Genomic DNA, 22,186 nt, shown 5'->3' with positions numbered 1-22,186 from the left:
CAGAAGGAGAGACAGAGAGAATCACTGGGACAGAAGGAGAGAAAGAGAGAATCACAGGGACAGAAGGAGAGAAAGAGAGAATCACAGGGACAGAAGGAGAGAAAGAGAGAATCACAGGGACAGAAGGAGAGACAGAGAGAATCACAGGGACAGAAGGAGAGAAAGAGAGAATCACTGGGACAGAAGGAGAGACAGAGAGAATCACTGGGACAGAAGGAGAGACAGAGAGAATCACAGGGACAGAAGGAGAGACAGAGAGAATCACTGGGACAGAAGGAGAGAAAGAGAGAATCACAGGGACAGAAGGAGAGACAGAGAGAATCACTGGAACAGAAGGAGAGAAAGAGAATCACTGGGACAGAAAGAGAGAAAGAGAATCACAGGGATAGAAAGAGAGACAGAGAATCACAGGGACAGAAGGAGAGAAAGAGAGAATCACGGGACAGAAAGAGAGACAGAGAGAATCACAGGGACAGAAAGAGAGACAGAGAGAATCACAGGGACAGAAGGAGAGACAGAGAGAATCACAGGGACAGAAGGAGAGAAAGAGAGAATCACTGGGACAGAAGGAGAGAAAGAGAGAATCACAGGGATAGAAAGAGAGACAGAGAATCACAGGGACAGAAGGAGAGAAAGAGAGAATCACGGGACAGAAAGAGAGACAGAGAGAATCACAGGGACAGAAGGAGAGAAAGAGAGAATCACTGGGACAGAAGGAGAGACAGACAAGAAGATAATCACAGGGAAAGAAGGATAGAAAGGGAGAATCACAGGGACAGAAGGAGAGACAGAGGAGGATAAAATGTCAGGGACAGAAAAAGAGACAGATGAGAAGAGAATGACAGGGAAAAGGGAGAGACAGAGGAGGATGCCAGACAGGGAGAGAATCAGAGGAGAGGGAGACAGAAAGGGGGTAGAGAGAGAAAGAGAAAAGGACTGAGGGGTAAAAGAGAAAGAGTGCTAGAGGATAGAGTACGGGATAAGAGAGAGAGATAGGCTGGTAGAAAGAAAAAAGGGGAAGAGAGAAAGGGAGAAAAGATGAAAAGAGTGAGGAAGAGAGAAGGGGAGAAGAAGGGAGACAAAGGAGAGAAAAGAAAGTTGAGTTGGGAGTGTCAACGAGAGAACAAAGAAAAAGACAGACTATCAGCTCAAATAATGGGGTGAAAGTGAGATGATGCGCAGGTTATTGTAACCAATTTACATGATATGCTTGGTATCCTAGGAGAGATGTTAGCAACCTGAGGCACATAAACACTACAGTTCTCACTTATCTCTGGGATAGAGAGAATAGGGCAAATGGGGTAAATGTTCCTTACCAGAGCATGGAAGGAGGAGACAGAAAAGATCCCCAGGCGGCCCATGGCTACTTTGGTGGGCCGGCTGGCAAAAGCAAGAAGGCGTTTGGGGTTTGGCAGCTCTCCCCCCTGCAGGCTGGAGAGATAGCAGCGGTACCGGAATAGGTCCATCTGGAACTGCTCGAGGTTCTGCTCCCAGACAAAGATCTGCAGGAAGAAATACAATGGGGGGAGTTAGCCCTTATATTGGGCGATACTGAGGGCTATAAGCATGGCACGGCCCAATACGTGGGGCCACTGTTACCTGATCCAGGATGGTTTTCTTCTTTTTAGCGTCGGTAACAGAGGAAATTTGCATTTCTCCCATTTTTTTCATCTTTTCGTCCATGTCGATCTTCTGCTCAAGTTTCTTTATTTCCGACTTTAAAAGTTTGACGGTGTCCTCTTTGTGGTGCTGCCTCGCGACGGTGGTGGCGCAGGCTGAATGGATGGCTGTGATCCAGTTCTCTAGTTCCGTCTGGCTGGTTGTCTACATGGGGACACATAAAGTCTGTGAGCAGAGGCACCAAGCACCTTCTGACCATACGGGCACACTGTGCTCCAGTTCTGCCGACCAATCACATGCTCTGTTTCAAGCGGCAGCCCAGCAAATGCAACCTGCTGATTGGTAATCATGGCCGGAAAGAGGTTCCCCATGGCCATGTCAACCATCTTGCTGTGTGCCATTATACCAAAGGGTAGCTTATACAGAAAGGGATAGTTTAATATTTAATGTTTAATATTTTAATATGATGTAGGCATGATATGCCAAGACAATTCAAAAACTACCACCAAAAAACGAAGACCAATTGCAAATAATTTCAGTTTTTTGTTCAAGAGTAGTTTGGGATTTCAGCAGCTGGCTGGTTGCTAGGCTTCAGTTTAGCAAAGCAACCAGGCAGTGATGTGAATGGCTTGAAAATAAACAGGAGAGGGTCTGAATAGAGAGATAAGTAATAACAAGTAAAGTTTTTTCAGCTGCTGGGGTCAGTGACCCCCTTCTGAAAGATGCAAAAACTATAAAGAAAGGAAAATGAAGACTGATTTAAAAGTGAACCACTCTCAGGGCCGGAACTAGGGTTAGGCAGAAGAGGCAGCTGCCTAGGGCACAACGATTGGGGGGCGCCAGGCAGCAGCCTCTTCTGCCTACCCCTAGTACAGTTTGCGTTGCGCCGCTTCGTATCGTAAAACACACGGGGGGGGGGGGGGGGGGGGGGGGAGGCGTTGTAGCGGTGCAGAGGCAAGGTAGCCGTCCGGGTTGCCTAGGGCGCCTGGTCGCCTCTTCCCCCCCCCTGCCCACCCTTATAAGTATTCTGGATAATAGATCCCCTGTACAATAGTAATATGTTCTATAAGATTCTGCAGAGCAATAAGCAGCAGAGTGCTAAGTCTTCCTTTAAAAAGGTGTAAGTATTCAAGGAATGTATGTTGTGCCTGTGAAGGGGAACCTTTAGCTCACGTTGTAGGGCGTGCTGCTCCACTTACAGGAACGGGCCCAAAAGCCTCCACGTCACTTTGGAATTTAGAGATGAACGCCACCCAAAAACTGTTCTGTGCATCATGAAAGGACATGTCATTCTACCGTCCCAATATACATTCATGAAATATTTCCCATTTGTAAATATATATATATATATATGCTATTAAAATCAGTGTCTGCCTGGCTGCTGATATCCTCTGCTCTGCTGCTTCTGACTCCTGAAACACTGAGACTTAGAGAAAAGTAGGGGATAAAACTAAACACTGCTTTCCATGGCAACTACATTTACAAATGACTTATTTATTGAATATGTTTGATAAATACATATAGCCTAAACTTATATTTTGGGTGCAGTTCCCATTAAGGAGAGCGGATACCCTATGAGTAGTTGTAGCGGTGCCTTGGTATCAGTTTGGGTTATGTAAGTAGGAAACCTCTCCCCATTATATTAGAAATGTGGTACAGAACATTCCGGCACCGCGGGTTCTAACTACATGCGAGGAATGGCTCGGGAATTCCAGGTATTGTTACTAGGCCACGGCAGCAGGATGAGAAGTTGACGGGCCACATTCCGAGTGGCAAGTGCTTAATGGGCGCTAAGTTGTGCTCCTGGGCGTCAAGTGGATGTTTGAGAAGGGAGGCCGCTGTGTCCCACAAATGAAGAGCTGAACATAAAAAAGGTGCATTCCATCTCCACTCGCTAATATTTACACAAGGAGCGGGACCACCATGACTTATAGGGAGAGCCATGGGCTCAGGTTACACAGCCGCCGGCACACTGGGGAGGTGCTGGATCAAACTGCAGCCCCACACTAACTGGCGGCTATGCTTCCCATGAAGCATTAATGGCAACTAACATGCCCATATGTCTTTAACACAAAGTTTTGTACCAGCAATAGAGGTATTAAAGGGGTGGTTCACCTTTCAGTTAACTTTTTGTATGTTATAGAATGTCCTATTTCTTAGCAACTTTTCAACTGGTCTTCATCGTTCATTCAAAGTTTTCAAATTATTTGTGTTTGTCAGATGGGGGTCACTGACTCCGGCAGCCAAAAACCGATTGCTCTCCGAGGCTACAATGTTGTTGTTATTGTTACCGTTTACTACTCATTCTTCTATTCAGAACCTCTCCTATTCATTTCCTAGGTTCTTTTTTTATTCCCTGCCTGGCTGCTAGGTTAAACTAGGGCCGAGCAACCAGAAAGATGCTAAAAAATTCCACACTGGAGAGCTGCTGAATGAAAAGCTGAATAATCAGAAAAACACAAAACATTTTTTCAAATAATATTAGAATATGAATGTCTACATCATACCAAAAGTTAAGCATTGTGGACCACCAACTTTAAGAGAAGGGGTATAAATATCCCTGTTGCAGGTCTTTCCCTAATTTCTATAAAGGTTTTGCTTGCACACAAGCCAACTTGCCCTACTACTTGCCCTGATCTGTGGCCTGTATAACCCAGAATAGATGTCAGGGGCAGGGAAGCAATCCGACTGCCACAAGTCTCCTTAAAAGTGTTACAATGGCCAAAATGGCCCGACCTTAGTTTGGAATAAACAGCCATTGTCTTTTTGCTTCACTGGCCTGAACCATAGAGATATTACAAAGCTATGAAAATATAAGCATTTCTCTATATTAAGCACAAATTGGCAGTAAATGTGAGGGTATATGGCCAGGAGCTGCCTTAGAAATTATAGGACCCCATAGTTATCAGGGCCCAATCCCCAGGGGCTCTGTGCTACTGGGCAATGTAGTAACAGATACAATGCCTGGTCCAGACCAGGAACCCATTGCAACCAATCGGATGTTTGGTTTCATTTATTAGACATATAAATGACACCTGTCGGTAGATTGTTATGGGTCACTAGGCCTCCAGCAAACATTGAACCTGTTATCTGATTTGCCCATAGCTCTCTGCGAGTTGGGCAACGGGAAGTGATTCATGGCTGGCCATAAGCCCAACGTTAAATCGCTTTTCTAAACTTCTGCGTGATTTTTTCTCCTCCAAAGACCGATTGCGCAGGAAACCTTCAGAGAACCCGACTGACAGTTGCCATGGAAACACTGAATCACTTTGGCTCGATCGTTAGAATGCGCCAATCGTCCTCAGTGGAACGGGCATGTTAATTCCTTGTGCGGGCAGCCTTTTTCCTTCTGGGCCACAGAGTTTTAGGACGAGCTCCATCCAGGAGGCATATGGCACAAAGTACGAAATTTAGCGGCGTCAGGGCGAATCCTTGTTGATGGCTATTGGCATTTTTGATTTGTCAGCTGTTCAACAGGCAGAGGAACCCCCCTAGGCCTTGACTAAATATTACTGGGAGGGGATGCGGGTATTGCTGATATTATTATAAAGGCTTTACAGATATCAAGGGGCTCCAGGTTCAGGCAAGGATACATTTAAAGAGACAGAACAAATACACTGAAGGAACAACCTGGAAATATAAGGGCAGAAATCTGACAGTAACTTGGAATATCTCCTTGCAGTAAAGGAAGGTCGGCCAATCACGTACTGTGCAACATTCTGCAACTTATTAACCCCTTTATGCACCAATGATACATGGTAACACTTCTACTTTCCAGCCGGATCTACATCATTTTCTACCTTACTTCTTTGTTAAGTTTTACTTCTCCTTTTAGCTTTTTAGCACAACCTAGAAAGGCCATAATCACCTTCTCTGTCCTCGTGGCTCAGTTTTGGTGGAGACAGCACTGCCTTTGTATATACCTCTAGGAAATCCCAGGGGGATTCTATAAACCGTTTATTTTGGAGACGTTTCTTTGGAGAGAGCCAACCCTACGTCTATACAAACATTTACCTCTAGGAAAATTCCAGAAATATTCTAGGAAATATGGAACTTACTCAAAAACTAATCACATTTCCCACCTTACTTTTTTTCCTCTCTTTTCATCCTTTCCATCCACCTTTCTTGGAGGGATAGTACCTCTGTATACTGTACATATAGTATCTCTGTACTACAGTATTACTATAACAGTGCTTAACTTGGCAAAATAAACGTTAATAAACAATTCTTTGACCCCAGAGCAGCGGGAAAGGAAGGTCAACTCAGCAGTATGAGATAGGAGAATAATACAATGATTGAGAAGCAATGCTGTACCCCCCTCCTCTGTAGACCTGAAGGGCAAGAGACAGCTGGAAGAGCGGATGGGGCGTATTAAGGGGCATATTTAGACACATGTAGAACACATGGAAGAGCGCTAACCTGAAAAAGGAAGGCGTCCCCAAGAGAGTTGCTCAGGCAGAAGACAAAGTCTTTCTTTGGGTGCTCGGGCACGGCCTGCACAATGCTGTTCTCCACCCACACGGCGTGCTTGGGGATACTGTTGTTGTCGATTCCAGATCGACCGTCCGTCTCATAAAAGAACAACGTGCAGCCTGCAAAGGGAAAAGCATAAAATGGCAAGTGAGTAATGGATTCCCATTGATTGCCTGCGTCTGGACAAAGGGTGAAGAGAAAAAAAAGGCATTCAAAAGGGAAAGTAAAAGTTATTTTCCATTTATAGAATCTTTAAAGGCTGTCTAAGAATACTTGTCAAATAACACACAAAAGATAAAAAAATAAACTACAACCTTCATTATGTTATGGGAATGTTAGCTAAAGCTGGCCATACACACCGACATTATCGTACGATATTCGGTGCGTGTATGGTGGATTGGCGAGGCGAGCAATACTGCAAAAGCCTTGGATATCGTCTCACCGATTGGACGGGACAGAATTTTTGATCAGGCGCCGATGAAGGAGTCCAAACAAAAGCAAGCATTTAGGGCTGAACTGTCAGATAGGGGTAAAATTCTGATTGTTTCTACCTCCATATCTAAGGATTCAGCCCTGAACATTAGTGGAGGACACAAGCACCAATGGTTGCAGGAAAGATCATAACTGTAATGTGTATGGGCCACCTTAAGAAAGGGCAGGTGGTAATGCTCCCCCTCCATCCACTTCATTTACAGTAAAGTCCTGTGTCAACAACGCTGTTATTTACCAGCAAAAGGGATGACACAGAACTAGTGAAACACCAGTGGGAGTTTTGCTGAGTGAAGACTCAATGGTCCAGTCCAAAGCAATGATATCATTCTGCACCCCACGCTAACCCCTCGCTCCACTTACAGCTCCCTTGCCTCTCTACATCTGTTCTTGTATTCACAACCCGGCGTGAACTCTTGCAGATAGATATTGTTTCTATACAGTGATGCCAGGAGTCACGCCAAACTAAAGACAGGAATCTCGCTGTCCCCGGAGGTGCCTATTTGGCTCTCGTTCTTATTAACGCAGTAAGAGCCATAAGAACTCCTCCAGTGAGGAAGATGAAGGGGATTGTCACCAAAAAGCAAGAGGATAGGGGCCCGTGCAGACACACGTTGGCGTACCCAGTGGGCTGTGCCACATCTTCTCTGGGACCTGGCTCCACTTGCCCTGAATGTCTCTTCATCTTTGCTTTTAATGCAACCTATCCCTCCCCAGTTGTTGTCAGGCTACAACTTCCAGAATCTGCCAATAACCAGGGGCATCTGTACATCAAAGCAACTGCTTGTTAACTCCTTCCCCTCCCAGCCACTCCAGCTTTTCCACCTGGGTCCTGGTGTGCAGCAGAGGCAGTTATTTTGCCCTTTAATGCTATATTTCATACAGTAAGGTTGTCACTTGCCTGGAGCTTACTGATTCTTTACATCATTCCATAAGAGTGGGGGCGTTCTTGGGCCCAGAGAAACTGTGTTGCTGGGCAAGGAGGAACACAGAGATATTTTTGTCTGCAGCTAATTATGCAGCTTATACCCTACAAACTGTACTCTCTGTAGCCACTGGCTATGTGTTAGCAACCCCCGGCAGGCTAAATTACAACCGATCCTCCTTGGCTGCTACATGAAGGATTTATCCTGCACGGGGCATACAAATCCCGCAGGATTGCTTGTAAAAGCCGATACAGCAATTAGTCTCCTTTGGGTCTACAAACATCTGATGGGGCTCAAACTGACCCACACGGGAGACTAATGCTGTCTTGTGACTGGCAGGCCCGGACTGGCACTCTATGGATTCTGGCAAATGCCAGAGGGGCTGCTATAAGATGCCATAGACAGTCACTATTTATTGGGCTGCTGGGGGGCTGTTTGGGCCTCTGTGTACTGGGAATGCCAGGGCTTATTTTGAATGCCAGTCTGGGCCTGGTGACCGGGCACTCTGGGGGCTGGTGTATAACAGACTCTTTGTAGGCAGATACTGCACCCACTCCCACCTGTTCAGCTGGGGATCCACGACTGCACACAGGTCCCCAGGTCTGAATTAGAAAGTAGACCTATACTGTAAATTATGGTTATAACCCCAGGTGTACAAACCTTTTAAGGAGACCCAGTACTGTTTCCATTTTCTGCGCGTGGCGGGTTCCACTTTCTTGTTCTTTTTGTGCACCAGAAAGTTCTTGACTGCTAGAGCCCCAGCTTTGCGCACCGTCCCCTGGGCGGCAGTCAGGAGAATATCTGACTGGCCAGGGGAACTTAAAGTGCCACTGCTTTGTTCATCGCTAAGTGCCGAACTGGCTTCTTCCAAGTTCTCCCTACTGGCCCTGCTCATCTCCAGCTCCCGGCGGAAGTTCTCGTAGACGCCCTGACGCAGAACATCTCCGGTCGAGCTGCTGCCGCTGTCGCTCCCGATGAACACTCGGCTGGCCGTGGGAGAGTAACTGGATGTGGTAATGTTTGATCTTCTGGATATAATGTCTGTATCAGTGGTGGCAGCCTCTATGCCGCTGTCAGTGAATTCGCTGCCTTCCCCTCCTGTATTTACATCCTACAAAACAAAATAAAGAGAGTAACTAATAAGAGTAGCAACTAATACATCAGTTATAGAGAGTAAAACATCACTTGGAACAGACAAGCAACTTGTTATTGAGTCCCATTGGCCAAATCCAGCCATTCATGGCCCAATCCTAAGGGCCGTACATGGTAAAGGTGCATTTGCAGTATAAGTTACCCTTACATTGAATGTTAAATGAGTGATTCTATATCCTCATTTATCATTTCTGTAACATTTTTGTAACATGAAACTTTAATACAATATATTGTTTTATTATTACAGAGAAAAAGGAAATCATTTTCTAAAATCAGAATTGTTTGCTTATAATGGAGTCTATGGGACATGGCCTTCCTGTAATTTGGAACTTTTTGGATAATGAGTTTCTGGATAATGGATCCCATACCTGTAGTAACAAGTTACAAAAATAAAAAGTCTTAAGGCTGTGGCACATGGGGCGTATTCTCTGACGACATTTTCCAGCTGGTGTAGAATTGCCCAAAACGGACACTTAAGGGCTCTGGCACACAGGGAGATTAGTCGCCCGCGACAAATCTCCCTGTTCACGGGCAACTAATCTCCCCGAAATTCCATTCCACCAGCGAAATTGTAAATCGCCGGTGGGATGGCATACGCGGCGGCTCGATTTCAGTGAAATCGCGGAAGTTGCCTTGAGAGGAAAAGGGTGAAGACACATGGAGCTACTTATTAGCAGCTACTAGTCACGGCTACAAAACACCAGAAAATACCCGACAATACTGAGAATTGTCACTGCTAAAACACACGTAGAGACAATTATCAGTAAATGACCAGCATTGTCTATTTTAGTAGCCGTAACAAGTAGCTGCTACTAGTAGCTCCATGAGTCTTCACCCTAAAGTCAGTCCAGCAGATGAAAACATATAAACAATAAAAAATAAAGAATACCATGTAAAGGTAAACTTTCCCTTTAATAAATACAAACAGTATCACTCCGGACTATTGACTTATTAGCTATTATTCATGGCCGTATTATTTACACACTAATTAAGGGCGGGGGAGGCTTTGGCAGAAGCGCTGCATTTAGTCAGGGATCAGCCAGGCTATGTCTCCAGCCAATAAGGAGAGGTGCCTGTTGTCCAAGCCAAACGCGGGATCTTCACTTCTTACTGTAAAGCAGTTGCATAATGAGGCTGAGGGGTGGCCAACACCCACACACAGGTGCAGATCATAAAGGCTCTGGGTCCCAGGAAACCTTCAGAACAACATTTGGCCCCCTGGCCAGGAGTGTGACGACTTGATATGCAGATGCCGTGGTACCAAATCCAACTCTTGTTTTCAAGTCTATATTATTAACCAATATTTGGCTTCAAGGTTTTCCTTGTGTGTAGAGAGTAGTACAGTCCATTGGGCCGGTGGGTGCTACATGTTCTGCTAAATACCCCCAGTGGGTTATAAAAGGGCTGGCACTGGGTGAAACGAATGCACTGACCATGGCTTTGTTGTTTGTCAAAAGTCAACTCCAAGTTTGGATAGCCATCTATTTATAACCACTAGGGGAGCTGTTGCTGTGGTGGCCTATGGGCAATGTCTCAGCTCTATTGCTGTTCCCCCTGAGGAACAAATAAAACAAGAACGTTCTTTGCACAGAAAAGTTATGATGTCAGGGGTGAATGTTTATTTGCAGCAGTGCCAAAAAGCACACTGGAGATGAGAAATACTATCACACAGGAACACAGAATGTAACTGGTATGTAATAGTCCTTCTACTTTTTCAGTTAAAATGATTCATTTGCCACAGAGCTGTCACATTTCTGGTGTTTCTGTCTTGTCTGTAGCTTATAGGGTGTGGAACTGGCAAAAGTCTGGGTCCCACTGGGCCCCCTATGAGCCCCAACCCTCCCAGCAGTTGCTTGCTGTGTATGTGCCCATCCATTGCTGGGTTCCTGTATATACCCCTGCCATCAGTCAAGCACAGGCAGTGCATACGGCCAACCACAGAGGCAGTGCCCAAGACAAATCCTACAGGCAGTGCCCAAGAGAAATCCTACAGGCAGTGCCCAAGAGAAATCCTACAGGCAGTGCCCAAGAGAAAGCCCAAGGGTAGTGCCCAAGAGAAATCCTACAGGCAGTGCCCAAGAGAAAGCCCAAGGGTAGTGCCCAAGAGAAAGCCCAAGGGTAGTGCCCAAGAGAAATCCTACAAGCAGTGCCCAAGAGAAAGCCCAAGGGTAGTGCCCAAGAGAAAACCCTATTGGGCCATACTGGCACAGAACAAGCCTGTGGGTGGAGCCTGATAACGCACATAATGTAGTTGTGTTTCCTTGTGTTCCCTAGCCTTGCTATATATGAGAATACAACAGCCCAGTTTTATAGATTTGTCCCAAGTCTGTTACCCTGGGTGCTACAAGGAAAGCCATTTGCTTTCTCCGAGGGTCCCTGAAGCCCTTGAGATTCCTTGCTTCTCAGGCATGAGAGTAATGGAGCTTTGTGCACACAATCAGAGATCACATTTCATTCACGGCTGTGTACATTGCCATAGGCTGAGTGAAGGGAAAAACACTGGGGGCAGATTTAATAAACATTCTACTGGGGTAAGCTGGACACGTTCCTTCTCGGGGGGGGGGGGGGGGCTGAATCATGAAACCCCGCATGCAATTTGCCCCTGGGATTAACCATTCAGGTGTTAGTGCCAAGCATCACTGAGTACTAACACCCATCTGAATTGTTAATGTATTTATGCATTGTCAATAAAGTATGTCCCCAAGAAGGGAATGAGCAGGGCTAGGCAGGGTGTAGGATTCACAATGTATATTTTGGTTCCAGAGGACCTGTGACTGGTTCCATGGGTTTAGCAGGGCACCATTTGCTCAGCTTCACACCCCGACTCTCCTGGGAGTCTTTGTAAATATCTTCCACAAACACTGAGCTTAAGCAACATGTAGATGGCTATAGCAGCTGCCTCCTGCTTCTGAACCTCCATACTTGCTAGCTCCTATACACTCCCTTCAACCCTGGCTGCTGGGAAATGTAGTTTTTGCAGTGGCCGGTGAGGCTCCAGGCCCATGGGTAAAATCAAGCTCTGGCAAATTCTTTGAGGTCCCTTCTGTGTCCTAGTTCCTTCCTCTACCTGAAATCCTCTGTTGCCCCATTACTGAATCAACCCAAGGAACTCAAACCTCAGCTATGAAGAGGAACATCCCATTTATACCCCAATCTAGGCAGCACTGCAGGCAGTTTGTTATTCCGGGGGTATATGCACAAAGATGTTAAGGGCGACTTACCCACAAGTACATTATTACCGATATCCCAAGCAGCTTCATAGTCATATTCTCCAATACCTTGTGGGACATCCTCCATTGCTAGGGCCATTACCCCCAGGACTGATAACAGTGACTGCAAGGTCCATGGGACAGGGGATAGTTGCAGGAAAAGTGAAAGTGGGTGGGGCTAGCCAGCAATTGTCTCAGCTGCCCAGCACCAAAAGGGCCAATTTGTCACATTTGGAGTCATCTTCTGTGGCTGTTCAGAAGTAAGCATTAATGTGCCCACTTGGCTCTTAATATTTTAGCCCCCTGCAGTCACTTGGTTTCTTGTTCCACCAACACCAGAGGACTACTTTGAGTGCTTGGGGGGATAATATGCAGGGAGATATTTATGGCAGATGGGGTGAAACATCTCTAGGAAGCCTCACGCATTTTGCCTTGTACCCAAAAATCCCAAGCTGTGGCCCCCAAGCTGCAGCTAAACTGCATCCGTTTGCTGTCAGTTGCAGTTCAACACCAGCTGGAACATATCCAACTTATCTGGGGGGAATAACTGAGGGCAGACACTGAAAGGTTTCTACTTAATTCCCTATGTGTAAATAGAGAGGTCACTCAAACACATAAAGGTCCCATCCATCCCTGCAAATATTTGCTCGTTCACGCTTTTCAGCTGTTTCGCTGTAACACACAGAAGGGAATAAGCCCATTCTTTTTCTTTTTTTCCAGCCCAAATTTAGCCTTGTTCTCCCCCCCCCTCCTTGCCATCGGCAATAAAACTGAGAGATCAGTATGGGATTCCATGGAGATCCTTTCTTAAGAACAATTGTGAAAATAAATTCCTTGGTTGGGGTTAATCATTGTTATGAAACGCCTCGGGGCCCCAAGGACCCCCTTGATGTAGGCCGATTCTCAGGGGAGTGCCGGTACTAACACAAATATGAACTTTTCACGGCACCAGAAGGATCTTGATTAATAATGACTCCTGTCTGGCCCTCGCGCTGAACCCGGGCCCCTTCACTTGTGCAAATGTTAGAATGATTTTTGCCCAAAGTATCTGTTTTCTGAATACAAACAGAAAGTTAAAAATATAAAATAGAAACCGCTTAAGGGGGGGGGGGGTCTAACATGGGCTGGTGGTGGGTAAATCTTTTTACTATATCAATAGTTATATACGGTTAGATGTATATGAATAACAGTTTTGTATTTACTGTATGGAGGTTTATTACATATGGGTGACTCCAAAATCAGCCAGGTTGTTCAATAATCAGATTATTGGCCTCACTGTTTGGGCATGTGGGGCACCTCTGGGGGCGGGGACTGTTTCACTGACCCCCTGCAATATGACAGGCGAGTCAAAAGTAAACTTTTATCTGGTTAGGCATCAGCAGATGAGGAGGCTTCCTCTAGTTATGATCATTGGAGCAATACAGCAATAATATTCATGGTCACAATGGGCCTTTTAGGCACTCGGTGGGGCTCATTTATCAACACTGGGCAAATTTACCCGTGAGCAGCAACCTAATTTGTGATTGGCTTTTTGAGTCAGCTGCAGGGAGAACAAAGAACGCAACTGTTTGATTGGTTGCCATGTCTATAAATGAGCCCCAGTGGCGCGATGACTGCCCCAAATTAAATCAGCATTAGGAACAAAGGACTGGTCACACCCAAAAAGCATTAGTACAAACACATCACTTACACAAGGACCAATCCCATTGACCCAAATACACCCAGGAATTGAAGGCGCCCATACACCTTCAGATCTTCTCCCGATATCCCCCACGTACAGGTGGGCAAAATCGGGAGAATCCAGGCTAATTCGATCGAATTATAACGACTGGTATAGGCAAAGTCGGTCCGGGGGACTGAATCAATGAGCCAATGCGGTCCCCGATCCGACTAAATTTTTTAACCTGCACAATCGATATCTGGCCGATTTCAGGCCAGATATCGGTTGGGCAGGCCCGTCGTTAGTGCCCCTACACGGGCCGATTAGCTGCCGAATCGTTCTAAGGGACCGATATCGGCCACTAGAATCGGCCCATGTATGGGAACCTTAAGAGTACTGTGTGTTTTTCACCTGGCTGGTCAATGTCCTCCCCACATGCTCTGAGTAGTCAACTCTGAAGCAAGTAAATGTTGGGACCCACACAAATTCCTGTTGCGCCTTCATTTCAAATAGTCTATGGCCAGCTCTACTAGTCACATGATTTCTTTGAAGGCAATGTCCATGATTTCCATGAACTAATACCATCTAACATATATACTGCAAACCTAACCATACTGGTAAACCCCAGCCGCCAGAAGAGATTTCATGGGAACAGTTAAGCTTACCTGAGTTGTCTTTGCTCTTCGGCCATGCATGCTGTTGGTATGGCTCAGTTTTAGGTTTGCAGCACCTTCAGAAAGGCAATGGGACTTCCGGCATGGCAGAGTGCTATAATTGCTGTAAGGTGGAGTCTCTTCGGCAGAAGTGGGGTCCATTTTGTAATTCTCCGATTCTGGTGAGTGGGACACTAAGTTCCGGCAGTAGACCATAAATTTACTCCTAGGTGCACCATTAACAGACGCGTGTGGGTTAATTTGTGGGTACAAGTCTGTCAAGGAATTGGCACGTTGGCTGGAATTCAGTTTGGCGTTATTACCTGCCTCGGCTATTATGGTCTCCTCACAATCTTTCTCCTCAGTTGAGCATAAAATTTCCTCCGTGCTTGTTAAGTGTTCTTGGCTCAGATCAGAAAGGGAAAACTCCAAGCTGTCCTCTCTCCATATATCCGCTGATTTAGAACGCTTTTTCTTAAAACTGGCTGCATCCAAGAGGTTTGGCCCATTTGTGGTGTAGATCTGAGATCTCCCGTTTCCATCTTGGAAATAAGAGTGGTCTTCACCATAAAGTCTACTTTCTTCACAGTCCTGCATGCTCTGCATGGAGGCCGCGGTGAGAACAGTGCTGCTGTTTAGACTCGGGGTGACGGAAGAATCCGTATGGTAAGAAACGGGTCTCAGACCCATATCTACCCAGTCCCGGCTGTCAAAGTCGTCCAGGTTGGCATCTTGAGAGTACGGCTCCATACCATTTTCTGCTAAAGACTGGGGGATGCTGGGGGTGCTGCTTGACCGGTTACTGACTTCGGAATTCCGATGTACTGGTTTCCCTGATGAAGCATGACGGGTCCTGCGAGAATTCTTATTGGAAATACGGAGTGAGCGAGATGTGTGCTTCCGACCCAAAGTGCCGTGCTCTTTCCCATACAAAGCTTGTTCTACATTTTGGCTTTCGGCGTTTCCCATGTTTTTGACCTTCTAGAAGAAAAGAAAGAATAATGCAAGTCATCTATTTATATTGAAATTGCCTATTACCAACCTAGGCAACCATTAATACACATCTTGTCTTTCTAATCAGGCCCTTTGCATGATTGTTAGGGTAAGTGAGGAGCAACCACATAACTAATTCTGAGCTGTGGAGCGCCAGAACCAAAAACAAATACAATATTATATATATATATATATATATATATATATATATATATATATATATATATATATATATATATATATATATATATATATATCCACCTTTAGAAAGCACTCACGGTTTTATTTACACAAAAACGTCTACGCGTTTTGATCCATATAGGATCGTCATCAGGATCCTATATGGATCGAAACGCGTAGACGTTTTTGTGTAAATAAATATTTTCTTTTTTTTCCCAAATACCGTGAATGCTTTCTAAAGGTGGATATGTTAAGTTGTGGCTAGCACCCGGTTTATGTTTTTTATTTTGGTGAGTGCCGATTTTGGGACTATATATATATATATATATATATATATATATATATATATATATATATATATATATATATATATATATATATATGCCGTTATTCCCTCATACTAAAACAATGCTTCTTAACCTGTTTTCTAAGGTGGACCCATGCCCTTTGCATCGTTGTTAGCTTAAGTGAGGCCTAGCAACCAAATAACTTATTCTGAGCTGTGGAGCTCCAGAACCAAAAAACAATAAACACAATATATACATATATGCTGTTATTCCCCCATACTAAAACAATGTTTCATAACCTGTTTTTCAAGGTGGACCTAAATTAAGTCAATTTACCAGTTAAAATTGTTTAAGAACCAGCCTGTGCCTTATAAAAATTCACATTTTACACAAGGGACACCCACTCTAAACAGCACTGGGTAACAGTTATAGAATCCCTGTACTAGAAGATAAATTAAAACGGAGCTGTGCTTTTACGAAGATATCTGCATCTCTACATTTCTTCCTTGCTGGAATGACAATGAGCAAAGCAATGACATGAACAGGCTAAAAGTGGAATGCGTTGGGAGGGAGCATATGGATCCACCTACAGGCAAAATATTGCTTTAATGCTACTTCTTAACAAGAAGCAAATGGAAGAAAGATGGTTTTCCCTTGAAAATGGAGTCTGGCTTCAATTAAGGAGTTCTTACAATCAGAATGGCCATTACATTGGCTCTATCTTACCCTAATATGATGTTGCCTTGGGGTGTATTTTAGCTATGACAATGCCTTATGGAAACCAGTCCCTGACACAGATTCAGAACTTGCCCAGGGGAAGACAAGTACAGCAACGTTGCACTTCTCCCTCAGCACCGAGTAAAAGAATACAATTTGCTATTGTTGATGCTAAAAAAAAAAAAAAGTCCAGATAGGAAAAACTTCTGCACATAAGCAGTGGGGTTTAATATAGAAATGGCTCTCTCTTGCTTGGAACTATCAACACAAGGGATGCGCAGAACTTACCCTTTACAGCATGAAAAATAAAAGGATGAATATTACTAAAGGGATTAGATACAATTACTGTCCGACTGCAAGAAGAACAGAGCTTATTATGGGCTAAAATTGTTGCTTTTCTGTGAATTCCCTTACCTGGAGCAAAATAAAAGGTTGTCTAGCATCACTCAGACTTCCGCAGATCCCGATACTTCATTTCGAGTCTGGCTCGCAGGAAGGGTTCTGCAAAATGAAATGAACTGGAGTTAGACATATAATGCCTTTGCCATATATCCGAATAGGTCTGTATGCACAGACAATACATGATTTTGCCTGATAACCTGGTACCAAAAAGAGCATCTTTCTATCCAAAAATGTAGGTTATTACATCATTTATACTAGTTTTTCCACTTGGCTGACCCAAAAAATGCAGTGTTATATATGTGTGTGTATAAAATCATTCCATAAACCTTGGTTCAAGGTATCCTGGGCACAAGCAAGGTGAGCTTAATGAAATAGGGGTTGGGGTAAAGGTGAATCAGGCTGTGGTCTCTATTAGCCAGGGGTGTGGCTAAAAGTGACTGATTCTTATTTTGGAATTTTAATGCTGTCAATCACCCTTTAGTATGCTATAAAATATTCCTATGTTTAATTAACTGGTCTTCATTTTTTTTTTTTTTTTCTTTATTTGTCGGATTCTTTCCAGGGGTCACTGACCCCAGAAAAAAACCAAACCAGAACTCTTGATCTGTGAGGCTACAACTGTTTTATTGTTACTCTTTATTACAGGTATGGGACCAGCTATCCAGAATGCTCGGGACCTGGGGTTTTCCTGATAAGGGGTCTTTCCATAATTTGGATCTCCATAATCTAAGTCTGGATTGTTTTGCCTTCATTAAGGATACAAGGTTCTGTTTTATCATTACAGAGAAAAATTAAAATTATTTGCTTATAATGGAGTCTATGGGAAACAGCCTTTCCGTATTTCGAAACTTTCTGGATAACAGGTTTCCAGATAAGGGATCCCATACCTGTACTTATCATGCAAGTCAAGGACTATCCTCTTCATCATTAAATTTGTAATTCAATACACTATCTGGTTGTTAAGGTCCCCATACACAGGCCGGTTGTAGCTGCCGATATCAGTCCCTTTGACCGATTCGGCAGTTTATCAGCCCTTGTAAGGGCAGAAACAACAGCCATACCCGACCGATATCTGACCTAGAATTGGCCAGATATCGATCAGGCAGGTTAAAAGATTCAGTCGGATTGGGTCCGCAACAGCTAGTTGATGCAGTCCCCGAACCGACTGCCCCATTGCCACCATTATAATTAGCCTACATGTTCCCCGATATCACCAAGCGAGCAAATCTTCACGTGTATGGGCACCTGTAGGCTAAACCAATCTTAATCTCCAACCAATCTTTTAATCTCAACATCTTCCTAGAAAGTTCATTTTGTTCATGTCTAAAGAGCACCCCACCATGCCCCCAGGTGGAAGAGGAACAAATAAACAACAAGTCAAGGTGCCTAAATGTGTCCAGAAAAAGCCTCTTGAGGTTGTAAAGAGATACAAGGCGAAAAGCCAGCCAGAGCATCCTCCCTCCTGCCCCAGATTGTGCCCTACTTACCAACCAGTCATTTAACCGCCCCTGCCATAGTGCCAATAACATAGGCAGGTGTGAGTATAGAGCAGTGGTATAAATAAAAGCAAGAGTGCAATGTTCTGGAGAGCAGATTGCTCATGTAAAAATAGAACAGTGGTGGGAGGCAGTTCCGACAAGCCTTTATCTACTCCCTGCAAGCGGTGAGGGGAAAATAGCTGCCAACGTGTGCCCCCGATCCTAGCTCGGGGCAGAATGGCGTATTGACATTATAGCTGAGATTGGCCCCGGGGAAGTAGGGCAAGATAACAGCAAAGGTGGCTTATATCACAGGGGATAGTGGCAAGTAAGTAACAATGCCCTGCTGTGTTCTACTCCCATTACTGGGGCTGCAATCAGATTTATTATTAATATGCCAAGATAGTAACGTAATGCTATACAGACACCTGGAGACATGGCTTCTTAAAGGGACAATGAGCAATTATGGATTGTAACAAAAGACTGTGTGCCCAAGCCTTATCCTGCCCAATAAAACATGGGTAATTCCATTTCAGATGACTAGTTGAGGGCTAAGTCCAAAGGTGAGTTTAGCATTTTGGTAAAATGCCTTCTATATCAAGTATATTCTCCTGTATGGCCAGTTTAAAGGTCAAGTAGAGTGAGAGTTAAGCATGAGAACTTACTTGCTGTCCTAGATATACCTGGAATTTAATATTATAAAAATACTTTATAATCACCTGTTACACGGGAGGAATGCCAGGTATTTTAGGAAGGGTTAATTCCCAAAGTATAGATATTCCTGGAACTATTACTGAATAGCTGATACAGTGATGTTTACATGTCAGTAACCGTATCATCTAAGGGGTCCCCCAGCCAGATAATGGGTCTCAAAAGGGGACTGATCCAGAAAAGTCTAGAAAGCACTGGACTATTGTATACAGTAGATGGCAGGAAAGTAGGAAAACAAAAGTGCAGGCATACTTATCTGAATCAAGTAAAATATGTGGAAAAATAGCTATAAATTTGGTACATTTTCCTGTTATCAAAGCAGACGGGTGCGGAATATGAAAAAGTAGTGAGAGAAGGGTCGAGATTGATGAAATCAGCTTTGCCAGGGGATAAGGTGCATCTGTTTATAAGAATATAGTTTACAGCATCTTCAGAATTGCTGAGCCAAAGGAATAGGGAATGGTACCACAAGTTTAATTATACACAGGTATCGGACCTGCTATCCAGAATGCTCAAAACCTGGGGTTTTCCGGATAAAGGGTCTTTCTGCGATTTGGATCTCCATACCTCAAGTCTACTGAAAAAATCATTTAAACATGAATTAAACCCAATAGGATTGTTTTGCCTCCAATAAGGATTAATGATGTATTAGTTGGGATCAAGTACAGGTACTGTTTTATTATTACAGAGAAAAGGGAATCATTTAACCATTAAATAAACCCAATAGGACTGTTCTGCCCCCAATAAGGGGTAATTATACCTTAGTTGGGATCAAGTACAGGTACTGTTTTATTATTACAGAGAAACGGGAATCATTTAACCATTAAATAAACCCAATAGGGCTGTTCTGCCCCCAATAAGGGGTAATTATATCTTAGTTGGGATCAAGTACAGGTTCTGTTTTATTATTACAGAGAAAAGGGAATCATTTAACCATTAAATAAACCCAATAGGACTGTTCTGCCCCAATAAGGGGTAATTATATCTTAGTTGGGATCAAGTACTGTTTTATTATTACAGATAAAAGGGGAAATCTTTTTTTAAGATTGAATTATTTGATTAAAATGGAGTCTATGGGATAATGGGGTAATGGAGCTTTCTGGATAATGGGTTTCCAAATAACAGATCCCATACCTGTACAGTGTAGATATGGTTGCAAAAATGGAAGTAAAACTCAGATATATTGATGTGATGTGACACAAATAATATGAATTGTCAGTGCCGCTAGCTATTGCCTCCCTTATGTGAAACTAAGTGCATTACATGGAGCAGATGTTTAAAATCAGCTATGAGCTATCAACAGAGCTATGTGGGATCTGTTCCAAGAGCCCAACGGGCTCCCGTACAGCAAGAGGGGTTCTAGGCAAATCAGAAATGAGAGAGTTCATGGCACTCACTTTCCCAAGCTGCCCGATATTCCCTAGAAAAGACATCACAATGGGTGCGGAGCTGCACCGGCTGCTGTTCCCCCGCCAGATTACGGAAGGGAGGATTTCATGGGCCATAATTCATTTTTACAATTTAAGTGACAGCAATATTTTTCTGTTTAGTGACTCAGGATTCTGTGGAGGGAAAAAAAAGCCTGACTGGGTGTAACGTGAAATGAAACCTAAGCTGTTTTATCCCGAAAAAGACACAGAAAAAGATGAAAAGCAGGTTGCAGTCTTATCAGATTGGCCTTATGGTCAAAAAGGATAAAGTGCAAAAGGATTGGAGGGTATTACGAGTTAGAGAACCAGATGTAATTCCTATTGCCTGCACTGTGGGTTCAGGCTCACAAGGCAGACATAGCTTGAGCTTACCTAGGTACTACCTACCCAAGGCAATAAATGTACAGGATACAATGTATAGGACCAATTGTCTAGATTGCGCGGACCTGGGGTTTTTCAGGTTTTCTGTCATTTGGATCTGCATACCTTAAGTCTACTAATAATAATTTAAACATTAAATAAACCCAATATTCTTTTGGCTCCAATAAGGATTAATTATATCTTAGTTGGGATCAAGTACAGGTACTGTTTTATTATTGCAGAGATAAGGGGATCATTTAACCATTAAATAAACCCAATAGGGCTGTTCTGCCCCCAATAAGGGGTAATTATATCTTAGTTGGGATCAAGTACAGGTACTGTTTTATTATTACAGAAAAAAGGGAATCATTTAACCATTAAATAAACCCAATAGGGCTGTTCTGCCCCCAATAAGGGGTAATTATATCTTAGTTGGGATCAAGTACAGGTACTGTTTTATTATTGCAGAGATAAGGGAATCATTTAACCATTAAATAAACCCAATAGGACTGTTCTGCCCCGAATAAGGGGTAATTATATCTTAGTTGGGATCAAGTACAGGTATTGTTTTATTATTACAGAGAAAAGGGAATCATTTAACCATTAAATAAACCCAATAGGGCTGTTCTGCCCCCAATAAGGGGTAATTATATCTTAGTTGGGATCAAGTACAGGTACTGTTTTATTATTACAGAAAAAAGGGAATCATTTAACCATTAAATAAACCCAATAGGGCTGTTCTGCCCCAATAAGGGGTAATTATATCTTAGTTGGGATCAAGTACAGGTACTGTTTTATTATTACAGAGAAAAGGGAATCATTTAACCATTAAATAAACCCAATAGGGCTGTTCTGCCCCCAATAAGGGGTAATTATATCTTAGTTGGGATCAAAACAAGTATCTGTTTTATTATTACGGAGAAAAAGTAAACTTTCCAGATAATGAGTTTCTGGATATCGAATCCCATACCTGGACTATTAGGGCTGTGACAGACGGGGAGATTAGTTGCCCCAGACAAATCTCCTTTGTCGCAGGTGACTAATCTCCCCGAAATGCCATCCCACTGGTGAGAACTTTCCTTTCAAAGTTGCCTTGAGAGGAAAGTTCGGGCGACTTAGGCAAATCGCGCCGCCGCGTATGCCTTCCCACCGGCGATTTACATTCTCGCTGGTGGGATGGCATTTCGGGGAGATTAGTCGCGCCGACTAATCTCCCCGTCTGTCACAGCCCTTGAACTAAAGAAGAGGATTAATCTGGTTTCTCTTAATCAGAACATGGGTTTCTTTTCCAGGGGATCCAGACTAAACTTTGGAATCAGCTTTGAAACAAAGAAATTGGTTTATAATCAGTTAGATACAGTTGGATTCAGGTCAGATACCCAACCATTACTTAGATAAATAGGTATCGCCATGGTCAAAAACCTTCAAAGCCCAGTACTGAGTGTT

The 22,186-nt window shown here is 43.7% G+C and overlaps 1 protein-coding gene across 7 annotated transcripts in view; it reads right to left on the bottom strand.

Annotated features, from left to right (window-relative positions):
• Positions 1-22,186, bottom strand: part of tiam1 (T cell lymphoma invasion and metastasis) — a 179,094-nt gene that overhangs the window by 36,701 nt on the left and 120,207 nt on the right. For 5 of the 7 annotated variants that reach the window (XM_002938441.5, XM_031896573.1, XM_031896574.1 and 2 more), the window contains 6 exons: positions 16,774-16,860; positions 14,195-15,163; positions 8,169-8,619; positions 6,040-6,212; positions 1,600-1,824; positions 1,317-1,502 (listed from right to left, as the gene is read on the bottom strand). In XM_002938441.5, the coding sequence (XP_002938487.1) occupies positions 1,317-1,502; positions 1,600-1,824; positions 6,040-6,212; positions 8,169-8,619; positions 14,195-15,151 (1,992 nt within the window). In that variant the 5' untranslated portion in view covers positions 15,152-15,163; positions 16,774-16,860. Of the gene's footprint in view, positions 1-1,316; positions 1,503-1,599; positions 1,825-6,039; positions 6,213-8,168; positions 8,620-11,881; positions 11,950-14,194; positions 15,164-16,773; positions 16,861-22,186 lie in introns of those variants that run through there. The other 2 variants (XM_004912152.4, XM_018091415.2) reach the window with 2 other exon arrangements.

Source organism: Xenopus tropicalis, chromosome 2 (genome assembly GCF_000004195.4).
Source record: "Xenopus tropicalis strain Nigerian chromosome 2, UCB_Xtro_10.0, whole genome shotgun sequence".
NCBI lineage: Eukaryota > Metazoa > Chordata > Amphibia > Anura > Pipidae > Xenopus > Xenopus tropicalis.
The sequence above is the reverse complement of the archived record's forward strand: the minus strand, read 5'-3'. Positions and strand labels throughout refer to the sequence as shown.